This window comes from Anomaloglossus baeobatrachus, chromosome 3, assembly GCF_048569485.1.
Source record: "Anomaloglossus baeobatrachus isolate aAnoBae1 chromosome 3, aAnoBae1.hap1, whole genome shotgun sequence".
NCBI lineage: Eukaryota > Metazoa > Chordata > Amphibia > Anura > Aromobatidae > Anomaloglossus > Anomaloglossus baeobatrachus.
The window spans coordinates 439,932,832-439,948,176 of NC_134355.1; the positions used below are offsets into that span (position 1 = coordinate 439,932,832).

A 15,345-nucleotide genomic window follows, 5' to 3' on the forward strand; every position below is an offset into this window, starting at 1 on the left:
AAATCCTACAGTATACAAGAACTGTGAATGAGGTCTGGATGCATTCAGGTAAAATATATTCTATACTGGTTCTGCCTACTAATATTCTCTATTAATACATTGTTACTGATGCAATAACCTTATATCTAATACATCTTATACTACCTTTCATTATTTAGCTCTACCATTCATTATTTAGCTTTATTAAATTAGAGCTCATTAAAGTTTAGTCTTACGGATGCACTTCGTAGGGCTGGCTGGATTTGGATAGTAACCATCTTGACATGAGCACACAAATCCACCGATAGTGTTGGCGCAGAACTGATCACAGATATTCTGTGCACATTCATCGACATCTGTAAGACACGAAAGTAGACCGAGTCTAAAAGTTCTATATTGTGAATAAAAGAAAAGAAACAAAAAAAAGAAAGAAAGAAAGAGAAAGAAAGAAAGACCACTCTAAAGCGGGCTTTACATGCTACAATATATCTTACGAGATGTCGGCGGGGTCACGTCGTAAGTGACGCACATCCGGCATTGTTAGTGACGTCGTTGCGTGTGACACCTACGTGTGACCCTGATTGTGCGCAAAAACGTTGATCGCATACACGTCGTTCATTTTCTAAATATTGTTCGTTTTGTTGAACGAAACTGGTATATTGATACGTGTGACACCCTAACAACGACGAGCCTCGTCGTTCTTATGTACGTCATATGCGACGCGGGCGTGTCTCTCCACGCCATGCCTCATGCCCACCGCTATGATTGGTAGTACCAACTGCGTAACGAATTGTCCTTCATGCTTTATAAGGCATACGCAACTCGTGTAATGTTAATCATTTATCCCTGTCTGCGGTCCGGTAGATCTAACGAGATATTGATCGATGTGGCATCGTATAGAATATGTTCCAGTAATCCAGAAAAAGAAGGCAGCAGCTCACAGGGTAAGTGGCCAAAAAACTTAATTCTGCTATCGCAGACAAGCTCAGGAACAGTGAGGGGAGGACGGAGTGCAGGGATGGGGAGCGGACGACAGCCTGTTTCGCGCTGTGAGTAGCGCTTTGACAAGTCAAGTCAGGACTTGTCAAAGCGCTATTCACAGCGCGAAACAGGCTGTCGTCCGCTTCCCGTCCCTGCACTCCGTCCTCCCGTCACTGTTCCTGAGCTTGTCTACGATAGCAGAATTAAGATTTTTGGCCACTTACCCTGTGAGCTGCCGCCTTCTTTTTCTGGATTACTGGAACTTTGCTATGCTGCTCGCTGAGCACCACTCGGTTAGGCACCATCAGCACAGGAACATATGACGTCCAGAAAACAGCTGATTGCTCCAGAACTGTGAGTACGGCTCCACTGCCTGGCAACCTAGGCTGCAGTGCCCGACTTTTCTCTTTGATAATTTTATCATATAGAATATGCACGTGTGACGGCTCAGAGACGACCTATGTACGATCTCTGCAGATCGAATATACGACCTGAGCATGTTGCATCACATACAAGATTGCATATGAAATCGTAGCGTGTAAAGTAGCCTTAAATAGGTTTCACATAAAAAAAAACTGTATTGTTTTATTGGCCCATGTGAACAAGTGGCAATGTTTCAGCTCAAGTACCAGTGAACTTTTCTCAAACCTCACCTATATTTGAGCCAAAACGTTGCTATCTGTTCACATAGTCCAATAAAACATTACTTTAATTTTTCAATATGGAACCTGTTTTTTGCATGTTTCCAACTTTTTTAGGTCTTTTGTGTATTAGAGGGTGTTTTGTTACAATCAATTTGTTGGTACCAAATTATAATTCGTAAGCTTGTGCTGCCTTCTTTTTCCATTTAGTTTTTTTTGGGTGGGCAGGGGGGTTGCGGTAGATAAATTAATAATATTCAATAATTAATTAATTCTACTGAAGTACAAAACTAAATTAGTAAACTCACCTATACACATTCTCTCTGACTGCGTAGGATCAGGAATAAAGCCATTGTTGCACCGACATGCAGGTGATCCAGACTTGAAATAACATATGCCATTCTCACAAGGGAGGTTGCATACGATAATTGCTGTTAGAAGGAAATATTAATTGTATAAGCAGATAATTCCAGTTGATAATGAGATTTACGTACACAGTTATAATTAAATTACCTCTCCAGCATGTTTTTTTTTTCAGTGCTGGAATGGTGCTTTAAATCTAAGTCTCCTGCCCCCGTTCTTATATTCCCCTTCTGATGTCTTCACCTTTTATCAAGGTTGCTCCTGCCCACTTGTGACTGAGACTTCTGACTGGCTGGGAGTCAGAAGTGATGTCACAAGGTCTCACAACAAGTCTATGAGAGCCAGAATGAGGCCAGAACAAGGCTTTCATAGACTTGTATTGAGTTATAACCTCCGGTGTGCTCCTTGAAACACTGGAGCAACCGGCAGGTCACAAATCACTGTCGAATGACAGAAGCGAAGCTGGAAAAAGATGAAGATGGCGGCAGGTGACTATAATATAGGGGGCAGGGGACTTAGACTTAAATCACCATTCCAGTAGGGAAATAAAAAACACTGAAGTGATGCTTTAGCTTAGAAATGTGTTGTATATGATCAAACTATTACGGATTAAACTATCCAGAAGACATTACACTTTTTTGCTTAGGGTTCCTGCTGATTGCTGAGCTTACATAGTTATAAAATTGCATTGCTTTGAAACAAACAACTATTCTATAGAATGACGCTTTTTATAGATCTGCTCCAGAATAAACTTTACTATATATTATTGGTTTAAAGCCGGTGGTTCCCCAGCTGTGCAGGAACTACAACAGCCTATTGAAGGTTTCAGCATCTTATATTTTAAGCATTGATATGCTAGAATATGTGACTACATCATAATAGTTATTTAGCTATAAGGTTAATTTCCAGTCAATACTAAAAAGGTGAAAGATTTAATTTCCAGGTAATTCTTGTAATTAGTCATAAATTTACTTCTCATTGGAATCAGAGGTAAATATAATACTTACAAGCTGTAGTTATCATTGTCGTTGTAGAATCAGCCAATGCCGATGTAGATGATAAGGATCCAAAAGGCGTTGAAATGCTTGTTGGCATCATGGTCCATGATGTTATGGGGGTATAGGATATTAGAGTTGTATTCAGTGCACCCACCGATGTTATTAGTGTTGGGTATCCTGTGCTTACACCAGGCAAGGTGGCCGGTGATGATAATGATACAGATGTTTCTGCCTTGAATGTACTGGTACTTTGTGTAGCTTTAGTTTCTATGGTGCTTACTTTGGATGTACTGGTACTTTGTGTACTTGTAGGTTTTATGGTGCTTACTTTGGCTGTGCTGATACTTTGTGTAGTTGTAGGTTCTATGGTGCTTACTTTGCCTTTACTGGTACTTTGTATAGTTTTAGGCTCTATGGTGCTTGCTTTGGCTGTATTAGTACCTTGTGTACTTGTAGGCTCTATGGTGCTTACTTTGACTGTACTGATACTTTGTGTAGTTGTAGATTCTATGGTGCTTACTTTGGCTGTACTGATACTTTGTGTAGTTGAAGGTTCTATGGTGATTACTGCGGCTGTTCTGATACTTTGTGTAGTTAAAGGTTCTGTGGTGCCTACTTTAACTGTACTGGCACTTTGTGTAGTTGTAGGCTCTATGGTGCTTACCTTGGCCGTACTGATAGTTTGTATAGTTGTAGGTTCTATTATGGTGCTTACTTTGGCTGTACTGGTACTTTGTGTAGTTGTAGGCTCGATGGTGTTTACTTTGACTGTACTGATACTTTGTGTAGTTGTAGATTCTATGGTGCTTACTTTGGCTGTACTGATACTTTGTGTAGTTGAAGGTTCTATGGTGATTACTTCGGCTGTCCTAATACTTTGTGTAGTTGAAGGTTCTGTGGTGCTTACTTTGACTGTACTGGTACTTTGTATAGTTGTAGGTTCTATGGTGCTTACTTTGGCTGTACTGGTACTTTGTGTAGTTGTAGGTTCTATGGTGCTTACTTTGGCTGTACTGATACTTTGTATAGTTGTAGGTTCTATGGTGTTTACTTTCACTGTACTGGTACTTTGTATAGTTGTAGGTTCTATGGTGCTTACTTTGGCTGTACTGATACCTTGTGAAGCTGTAAGTTCTATGGTGCTTAGTTTGGTTGTACTGGTACTTTGTGTGATGGTGATGATAGGTATTCCAGAAGCTGGGCTTCCAGCTGAGTTTGCTGTACTGGTTGATGATGGAACAGTACTGGTGTTGATGATGTTTGTAGCAGGTTCTTTCTGAGTTATGGTCATTTCTGTTGCAGTGCTAGGTTCCACTGAATGTGCTGTCTTTTCTTCAGTTTTGGACGATGATACAGGTGCTCTGCTAGGAGTACCTAATGAAGATGTTTCCTCATTTGTACTTACTTCATGTATGATGTCAGTTGTTAGCTGGGTTGTTAGGTTTATTCCTGATGTGCTTAGTTTATTCTCAGTAGTAGTAGTAAAGCTGTCAGTTTTCAGTGTTGGTGAAGCAGTTGTTGAGTCAAGGTGTGTATTTGGACTTACATTAGTTGAAGTGCCTGTTGTGATACTTAACTCTGGAGCAATACTGGTACTTAGCATAGTTGTTGATACTTCTGGAGCATTACTAATAGTTCCATCAGCAGTTGGTGTGTCTTTAGCAGTATTTACTGGAGTGTTACTGGTATTTATATCAGTTATTGCTATTTGTGCGGAGGTACTTTCTCCTAAATCAAGGGTGGTACTTTTGTCAAGTGTTGAAAGTATTTCAGCTGTACTTACGGCTGGAGGGTTAGTGGTATTTATTACAACCGTTGACACGCTTTCACCTGTACTTACTTCTATTGCACTAGAGAAACTGATACCAGTTGTTGAAACGAAAAGTGTACTTCCATCTGTGTTCACATCAGGAGCAGCACTTGTGCTAATATCAGATGTTACTATGTTTACTTCAGAAGACACTTCTGAAGGAGCACTTGTGCTGATATCAGATGTTGATTTACTTTCATCTGTAGTGATTTCTATAGAAGCACTTCTACTGATATCAGGTGTTGATATACTTTCTGGAGGAGCTCTGGTGCTGATGATACTGGGTGTTGTTATATTTTCATCTGCAGTCACTTCTGGAGTAGCACTTGTACTAATAATAAGTGTTGATATATTTTCATTTGTAGTAATTTCTGGTTCATCACTTGTACTGATATCAGGTGTTGAAATACTTTCATCTGTTGTCACTTCTGGAGTAGCACTTGTACTAATATCTGCTGTTGATATACTTTCTTCTGTAGTTACTTCTGGAGCAGAACTTGTACTGAAATGAGGAGTTGATATCCTTTCATCGGTAGTCATTTCTGGAGCAACACTTGTACTGATATGAGGCGTTGATATACTTTCTTCTGTGGTTACTTCTAGAGCAGAACTTGTACTGAAATGAGGAGTTGATATCCTTTCATCTGTAGTCACTTCTGGAGCAACACTTGTACTGATATCAGTCATTGATATACTTTCAACTGTAGTCAATTCTGGAGGAGCATTTGTATTGATATGAGGTGTTGATATACTTCTATCTGTTGTAACTTCTAGAGCAGCATTAGTAGTTATATCAGGTGTTGAAATACTGTCATCTGTTGTCACTTCTGGAGTAACACTTGTACTAATATCTGCTGTTGATATACTTTCTTCTGTAGTTACTTCTGGAGCAGCACTTGTACTGAAATGAGGAGTTGACATACTTTCATCTGAAGTCACTTCTGGAGCAGCACTTGTAGTGATATCAGGCGTTGATATACTTTCTTCTGTAGTAACTTCTGGAGCAGCACTTGTAGTGATATCAGGCGTTGTTATACTTTCATCTGTAGATACTTCTGGAGCAGCACTTGTACTAATGTCTGCTGTTGATATACTTTCTTCTGTAGTTAGTTCTGTAGCAGCGCTTGTACTGATATCAGGTGTTGATATACTTTCTTCTGTAGTGAATTCTGGAAGAGCACTTGTGCTAATATGAGATGTTGATATTTGTTCTTCTGTACTCACTTCTGGAGTAGCACTTGTAGTGATATCAGGCGTTGTTATACTTTCATCTGTAGATACTCCTGGATCAGCACTTGTACTAATGTCTGCTGTTGATATACTTTCTTCTGTAGTTACTTGTGGAGCAGAACTTGTACTGAAATGAGGGGATATACTTTCATCTGTAGTCACTACTGAAGCAACACTTGTACTGATATCAGGTGTTGATATACTTTCTTCTGTAGTCAATTCTGGAAGAGTACTTGTACTGATATTAGATGTTGATATACGTTCTTCTGTAGTCACTTCTGGAGTAGCACTTGTAGTGATATCAGGCGTTGATATATTTTCTTCAGTAGTCAATTCAGGAGGAGCATTTGTACTGATATGAGGCGTTGATATACTTTCTTTTGTAGTCAATTCTGGAGCATCACTTGTATTGATATCAGCTGTTGATATACTCTCTTCTGTACTCACTTCTGGAGCAGCACTAGAACTGATATCAGGCGTTGATATACTTTCTTCTGTAGTTAGTTCTGTAGCAGCGCTTGTACTGATATCAGGTGTTGATATACTTTCTTCTGTAGTGAATTCTGGAAGAGCACTTGTGCTAATATGAGATGTTGATATTTGTTCTTCTGTACTCACTTCTGGAGTAGCACTTGTAGTGATATCAGGCGTTGTTATACTTTCATCTGTAGATACTTCTGGAGCAGCACTTGTACTAATGTCTGCTGTTGATATACTTTCTTCTGTAGTTACTTGTGGAGCAGAACTTGTACTGAAATGAGGGGATATACTTTCATCTGTAGTCACTACTGAATCAACACTTGTACTGATATCAGGTGTTGATATACTTTCTTCTGTAGTCAATTCTGGAAGAGCACTTGTACTGATATTAGATGTTGATATACGTTCTTCTGTAGTCACTTCTGGAGTAGCACTTGTAGTGATATCAGGCGTTGATATATTTTCTTCAGTAGTCAATTCAGGAGGAGCATTTGTACTGATATGAGGCGTTGATATACTTTCTTTTGTAGTCAATTCTGGAGCATCACTTGTATTGATATCAGCTGTTGATATACTCTCTTCTGTACTCACTTCTGGAGCAGCACTAGAACTGATATCAGGCGTTGATATACTTTCTTCTGTAGTGAATTCTGGAAGAGCACTTGTGCTAATATGAGATGTTGATATTTGTTCTCCTGTACTCACTTCTGGAGTAGCACTTGTAGTGATATCAGGCGTTGATATATTTTCTTCAGTAGTCAATTCTGGAGGAGCACTTGTACTGATATCAGCTGTTGATATACTCTCTTCTGTACTCACTTCTGGAGCAGCACTAGAACTGATATCAGGTGTTGATTTACTTTCTTCTGTAGTTATTTCTGTAGAAGCACTTGTACTGATATCAGGTGTTGATATACTTTCTTCTGTAGTGAATTCTGGAAGAGCACTTGTGCTAATATGAGATGTTGATATTTGTTCTTCTGTACTCACTTCTGGAGTAGCACTTGTAGTGATATCAGGCGTTGTTATACTTTTATCTGTAGATACTTCTGGAGCAGCACTTGTACTAATGTCTGCTGTTGATATACTTTCTTCTGTAGTTACTTGTGGAGCAGAACTTGTACTGAAATGAGGGGATATACTTTCATCTGTAGTCACTACTGAATCAACACTTGTACTGATATCAGGTGTTGATATACTTTCTTCTGTAGTCAATTCTGGAAGAGCACTTGTACTGATATTAGATGTTGATATACGTTCTTCTGTAGTCACTTCTGGAGTAGCACTTGTAGTGATATCAGGCGTTGATATATTTTCTTCAGTAGTCAATTCAGGAGGAGCATTTGTACTGATATGAGGCGTTGATATACTTTCTTTTGTAGTCAATTCTGGAGCATCACTTGTATTGATATCAGCTGTTGATATACTTTCTTCTGTACTCACTTCTGGAGCAGCACTAGAACTGATATCAGGCGTTGATATACTTTCTTCTGTAGTGAATTCTGGAAGAGCACTTGTGCTAATATGAGATGTTGATATTTGTTCTCCTGTACTCACTTCTGGAGTAGCACTTGTAGTGATATCAGGCGTTGATATATTTTCTTCAGTAGTCAATTCTGGAGGAGCACTTGTACTGATATCAGCTGTTGATATACTCTCTTCTGTACTCACTTCTGGAGCAGCACTAGAACTGATATCAGGTGTTGATTTACTTTCTTCTGTAGTTATTTCTGTAGAAGCACTTGTACTGATATAAGGTGTTGATACACTTTCTTCTGTAGTGAATTCTGGAGGAGCACTTGTACTGATATCTACAGTTGATATCCTTTCTTCTGTACTCACTTTTGGATTATCACTTGTACTGATATCAGCTGTTGATATAATTTCATCTGTAGTCACTTTTGGATCATCACTTGTACTGATATCTGCTGTTGATATTCTTTCATCTGCAGTCACTTCTGGAGCAACACTTGTACTGATATCAGGTGTTGATATACTTTCTTCTGTAGTGAATTCTGGAGGAGCACTTGTACTGATATCTACGGTTGACATACTTTCTTCTGTACTCACTTTTGGATTATCACTTGTACTGATATCAGCTGTTGATATACTTTCTTCTGTACTCACTTTTGGATTATCACTTGTACTGATATCAGCTGTTGATATACTTTCTTCTGTAGTCAATTCTGGAAAAGCACTTGTACTGATATCAGCTGCTGATATACTTTCTTCTGTAGTCCTTTTTGGATTATCACTTGTACTGATATCTGCTGTTGATATTCTTTCATCTGTAGTCACTTCTGGAGCAACACTTGTACTGATATCAGGTGTTGATATACTTTCATCTGTAGTCAATTCTGGAAGAGCACTTGTACTAATATCAGCTGTTGATATAATTTCATCTGTAGTCACTTTTGAATCATCACTTTTACTGATATCAGCTGTTGATATACTTTCATCTGTATTCACTTCTGGAGCAACACTTGTACTGATATCAGGTGTTGATATACTTTCTTCTGTTGTCAATTCTGGAAGAGCACTTGTACTGAGATCAGCTGTAGATATACTTTCATCTGTAGTCACTTCTGGAGCAATACTTGTACTGATATCAGCTGTTGATATAATTTCATCTGTAGTCAATTCTGGAAGAGCACTTGTACTGAGATCAGCTGTAGATATACTTTCATCTGTAGTCACTTCTGGAGCAATACTTGTACTGATATCAGCTGTTGATATACTTTCTTCTGTAGTCCCTTTTGGATTACCACTTGTACTGTTATCAGCTGTTGTTATATTTTCATCTGTAGTCATTTCTGGAGAAACACTTGTACTGATATCAGCTGAGGCTATACTTTCATCTGTAGTCCCTTTTGCATTATTACTTGTACTGATATCAGATGTTGATATACTTTCTTCTGTAGTCCCTTTTGCATTATCACTTGTACTGATATCAGCGGATGTTATACTTTCTTCTGTAGTCCCTTTTGCATTATCACTTGTACTGATATCAGATGTTCTTATACTTTCTTCTGTAGTCCCTTTTGCATTATCACTTGTACTGATATCAGATGTTGATATACTTTCTTCTGTAGTCCCTTTTGCATTATCACTTGTACTGATATCAGATGTTGATATACTTTCTTCTGTAGTCCCTTTTGCATTATCACTTGTACTGATATCAGATGTTGATATACTTTCTTCTGTAGTCCCTTTTGCATTATCACTTGTACTGATATCAGATGTTGATATACTTTCTTCTGTAGTCCCTTTTGCATTATCACTTGTACTGATATCAGCTGTTATACTTTCTTCTGTAGTCACTTCTGTAGCATCGATTGAACTGACATCAGTATCTGTGGTATTAACACATGCTGGAAAATAACATAAAAGAAAACATTATAAAACGTTCTTAAAATTAATCTTACAACTGCTCAATTTGTATACTAATAACTAACATCTTATACAATTTCATACATTGCATGCTTATTAGAAATGTGCGAGTACTAAATATTCGTATTCGCTATACTCATAACAAGTACTTTGTAATACTCGTGTATTCATTCCGAATAGCAAATACAATGCAAGTCAAAGGGAAATGTGAGTAATTTTCTGCTAGACTCAACAAAGAGGTCTGGGGGCCTGAGGAAAATGCTGAAATGGATACGAAACTGATGAAACTGACCACAAAGAGGCAGCATGTCACTTCTTTTTGTTTTTCGTCCCTGCGTTTCTCACTAGTGATGGGAGGACTCACAGATCAATCCTCTGCCGACTCAGGGTCAGCGGGGGATTGATCCCTGGTAAAAATAATCTATGTGGACCAGAATCCAACACAAAGGACTAGGAACAAGCGCTTCATACTCACCGATCACTGGGGTGGCTGTCACACTGCTTCCGCGGCCTCTCATTCTTCTTCTTGGGCCACTCATTACATATTCACTGCTACCCCTGACCATTGGCGTCTGTGATTGGATGAAGTCAGATGAGCCCCCAAACTGAGTGACAACATGTCTGAGGCTTCCAATCACAGGTGCTGGTGGGCAGATCTATATTGCTGATTGCGCAGTTCACTTCAGTCGCAGCATGGATTTCACAGCGCGCAGTCATGTTCTATGGTGCTCGCTATGATCTTCAAATGTAGCAGTGCTGGACGTGTTGTGGGACCTTGTCTGAATTACATCAGACCTGCAGGGTGTTATCGGGGTTAAAAAAGTGGTTAAAGAGTGCTTTTTTGTCTTTTATTTCAAATAAAGGCTTTTTTGGGTGTTTTTGTTTATTTACTTTCACTTACAAATTCATTATGGGGGGGTGTCTCATAGATGCCTGTCATCACTAATCTAGAGCTTTGTGGCAGCTATGGACTGTTATTAACTCCTTATTGCCCCAATTGGCACTGTACCAGGGCAATCGGGAAGAGCTGGGTAAAGTGCTGGGACTGTCATATCTAATGAATGCGGCAATTCCGGGTGGCTGCTGGCTGATATTTTTAGTCTGGGGAGAGCCTAATAACATAGGCCTCCCCAGTCTGAGAATACCAGCCCCCATCTGTGGGGCTTTATCTTGGCTGGGTATCAAAATTGGGGAACTGCATGCCGTTTTTTAAAATTATTTATTTATTTTATTGTATGATATTGACCCACCCACTGGCATCTGTGATTGGTTGCAGTTAGACAGATGTCACTCAGCATGGGGGTGCGTCTGACTGCAACCAATCACAGACGCTGGTGGTTGGGAGAAGCAGTGAATATGTATGAGCCTATTGAGCAGACCCAGAAGAAGAATGAGAGGGTGCAAGAGTAGCATGACAGCTGTGTCGCGCCAGTGAGTATGAAGCACTTGGAGAGAGAGACATAGAGAGAGGGAGAGAAAGAATTAATTTATCCTGGAACAATGTGGGTGAACTGCGTTTTTGTTGACAAAATAGCGGACGAAGATCTTTTATAGACCCTATGACACTGCGCGGGTAGCCAATCACAGTAATGTTACAATCAAGATGGCTGCGACATTACTGTGATTGGTTAAGAAGCTCAGCATGTTTAGTGGCTGTAAATCAGGCGCCAAAGCTGCTGGGCAGGACATTCGAATAAAGCAAGGCGAATACACAAAAACTCGAAATGTAACAAGTAACCCGAATACCGTACTATCCATACAAGTAGAGAATAGTAACGATTACACTTGCTCATCACTAATGCTCATACATTTCTAGGTAATCCTTTACTATAGCCGGGTTGTGATCTATTATTCACACATATCTCATAGGTCAAATCATGGTGAGATCTTAAAGGGGTTTTCCTGGCATAGGTATTTGTATTCCTATCTTCAGGATAGTTAATCAATAGCAGATCATAGCTTTTAATTATGTTTACAATTGAAATGTTAAGAAAACCATAGATGTATTCCCACAGACAGATTTGGATAAATCCTACTTTATTCTGCGGTAGAGATTTACCACTTCTTTTTGTTGCTTAATTAAACCTGAACTTTACACTATATACCCGGAGACGGCTTTGTCTAGCAACACGTGCACCGATGAAACCCTGCATTCAACCTTCACTCCAATCACACTGAATGGCCACTGTTTCTGTTTAACTTTCACATGAATTAGTGTCCTTCTGGTAATACTGGTTTTAAGTATTCTCGCTTCCAGTTCTATGTGAACCTAATGGATTTTTAGACCCTCTTTAAAATCACAAAAGCCAACAATCTACCATTATGTTTATGAACTTCAATTACAGCAGTAAGGTTTAATTGTCTTTTTATTGTCACTATGACAGGAAATGTATAGGTTCCACAGGTTTTATATAACAATGATTAATTTATTTTCTTATCAGTTTCACATTGGAATAATTTAGTTGAACCCTCCTCCATTATCTGTCTATAGAACGCCGTCTGTTCTGCTTTCCAGTACAAATTAGTTTTAGGCCATGTTCACATGATGCCTTGTGGCCACATTTCACATAATAGTTGTAGAATGTTACAGCTACCTAAATGTATAACCATCGGAAATGACTGACCAGATATATAACCAGTGTGTCCCCTGGACATACATTCCACAAACATTTGTTACCTTACATAATTTTTCTGTTGGGTTGAAAAACACTTAACTATGGTTTTCAGTACAAAGTCATTCTAAAAACAGCCTGCATATAATACGCAGCATAAATAAGCCATTTCCTTGACACGACACCAATACAGCGTGATGTGAACGGAGTCTTACACATGGACACCGTATATTACTTCTAAATGTTCTCAAATATTGGTGGAATGGGCAAGAACATAAATGAAGCAAATTTTCACCATTGAGAAATGTAAACCCCAAATTACTGTACTACGTCCTTACAGTATAATACAACATAGCTTTACATCTATTAATGAAATATTAAACCTTCAAATGTAATAGATTTGTAAGGTTATGTGCACACTAGCATTAATGCGGCCGATCACAGTTTCCATGGGGCTTCCTGGTAATATATATGGCTGCAATCATGTAATCCACATCACTATTCTTGCCATTGAAAAATTGAAACTCTAAATAGAATCTAAACCATCTCCTTGAGTGCGGACAATCAGAGCTCGCTCACACCACTGTATAAAAGGGAGGGGTTTTTTTATCTGAGCATATAATAATAATAATAATAATAATAATAAAAAAGTTTATTTTCATAGCGCCAACATATTGTGTAGCGCTGTACAATTAAGTGGGGTCTTGAGCACTGTTCAATGAGGCAGAGCTGATGTCCGATTTTTTTCACTGACGTAATCTGTCATCTGAAAATTATCACAGCAGGCTTTCATTTCACTGTGAGACCTAATGGCTGTGAGAAAAAAGTGGATGGTATACAGAGCCATAATATGGCGTCAGATTTTTACACATAAATTAATATTCTAACAAAGGAAACTGTAAATGGTCCTGTAAATTAATAGTAGCTGCTGGGTTAATAAAACGGATTGTACATGGATGACAAGTGACAAAAAAAATCACCTTAATTTTCTGGATGAAAGTCGGACCGTTTTTTTTATACGCTTGTGTAACCGCAGCCTCAAGATTCATTAATCAATATTGAGACTAGGGTCATATAAAAGAATAAAAAAAATAAGTCCAATTTTCATCCAGAAAGGGGATGATTTTTTTATCACTTGTCATCCATGTGCTGTCCATGTGCAATTCAATTTTTAAACTCAGCAGCAGCTATTATTTATGTAGAGGACCATTTACAGTTTCCTATTCCTTCAGAATTGTAATGTATCTGTAACAGTCGGATATACAATTTTTTCTCACCCGCATCTGACAGATTCTGTCAGTGAAAAAAATTGGTCATCATTACTGCCCCATTGGATAACAGTGATCCAAGTGCTGTCCAATAATAAATCAGATAGCACTCATCCAATCACTGAGGGCCTAATAATGCATCAGCTGGTCGTTCATCAGCCTTAAGCTGGATTCACATGATGGTATGGCATCCGATGCGAGTGTATTGGATGTGATATGCTAATGACCCTTTGCTCCTGCTGCCATCATGAGCCAAGTGTCATGCAGCTGTAATCCGATTCTCTGATCGGATCATAGTTGCAGAGGAGAAGGCGGGAGCTGTGGAGGAGAGGGAGGGATTAATCTCCCCCATCTCCTTCATTGTCAGCTGATGCTATTATCGCACTGCACTTGAATCTCATCCGAGTGCAGTCCGATGTTTCTCTTGCACCCATAGACATGTATGAGTGTGACATGTCTCTCTTTGACAATCACAGCATGTTGCGACTTTTATCTCATCCAGAATCTAGATGAGAAAAAAGCTGACCATCTGCTCTCCCTCATTGAATAACATTGGACTGAGTGCAATGCGAGATTTTCATGTATTGTGCTCGTCCGATTCATACGCTCATGTGAGTGCACCCTAAGGGGCACTTTGCACGCTGAGACATCCCAGGCCTATGCTGCGATGCCGAGCGCGATAGTCCCCGCCCCCGTCGCAGCGGCGATATCCTTGTGATAACTGCCGTAGAGAACATTATCGCTACGGCAGCTTCACATGGACTCACCTGCCCTGCGACCATCGCTCTGGCCGGCGACCCGCCTCCTTATTAAGGAGGCGGGTCGTATGACGTCACTGCGACGTCCCATGGCAGGCGGCCAATAGGAGCGGAGGGGTGGAGATGAGCGGGATGTAAACATCCCGCCCACCTCCTTCCTTCCGCATATCCTACGGAAGCCGCAGTGACGCCGGTAGGAGATGTTCCTCGCTCCTGCGGCTTCACACACAGCGATGTGTGCTGCTGCAGGAACGATGAACAACATCGGACCGTTGCATCAGCGTAATCATGGAGCTGCAGGTACGAAGTAGTTCGTCGCTCCTGCGGCAGCACACATCGCTATGTGTGACGCCGCAGGAGCGAGGAACCTCCTCTTACCTGCTGCCGGCCCCAATGCGGAAGGAAGGAGGTGGATGTTACGTCCCACTCATCTCCGCCCCTCCACTTCTATTGTGCGGCTGCTCAGTGACGTCGCTGTGACGCCTCACGGACCGCCCCCTTAGAAAGGAGGCGGTTCGCCGGTCACAGCGACGTCGCAGGGAAGGTAAGTATGTGTGACGGGTCCGGTCGATGCTGTGCGACATGGGCAGCGATTTGCCCGTGTCACACAAGCGATGGGGGCGGGAACGCATGCTAGCGATATCGGTACCGATATCACAGCATGTAAAGTAGCCTTTACACTCTACTGAAGCTCAGAGACACATAAATCTACGCAACAAGTTAAAGGGAACCTGTCAGGTGCAATAAGCATCTAGAACCACGATCAGATCTGGGTGAATGTTGCTAATCCCTGCCTAACTGTCCCTGTATACACTAGCATAGATAAAGGGATGTT

At 40.1% G+C, this 15,345-nt stretch overlaps 1 protein-coding gene across 1 annotated transcript in view; it reads right to left on the bottom strand.

The window, feature by feature from the left end:
- Positions 1 to 9,963, bottom strand: part of LOC142297264 (uncharacterized) — a 280,648-nt gene extending 270,685 nt beyond the window's left edge. The window contains exons 1-4 of the mRNA XM_075341519.1: positions 9,957 to 9,963; positions 2,972 to 9,853; positions 1,910 to 2,032; positions 216 to 335 (exon numbers count right to left, since the gene is read on the bottom strand). Of these exons, the coding sequence (XP_075197634.1) occupies positions 216 to 335; positions 1,910 to 2,032; positions 2,972 to 9,853; positions 9,957 to 9,963 (7,132 nt within the window). The remainder of the gene's footprint in view (positions 1 to 215; positions 336 to 1,909; positions 2,033 to 2,971; positions 9,854 to 9,956) is intronic.
- Between the last annotated feature and the right edge of the window lie 5,382 nt (positions 9,964 to 15,345).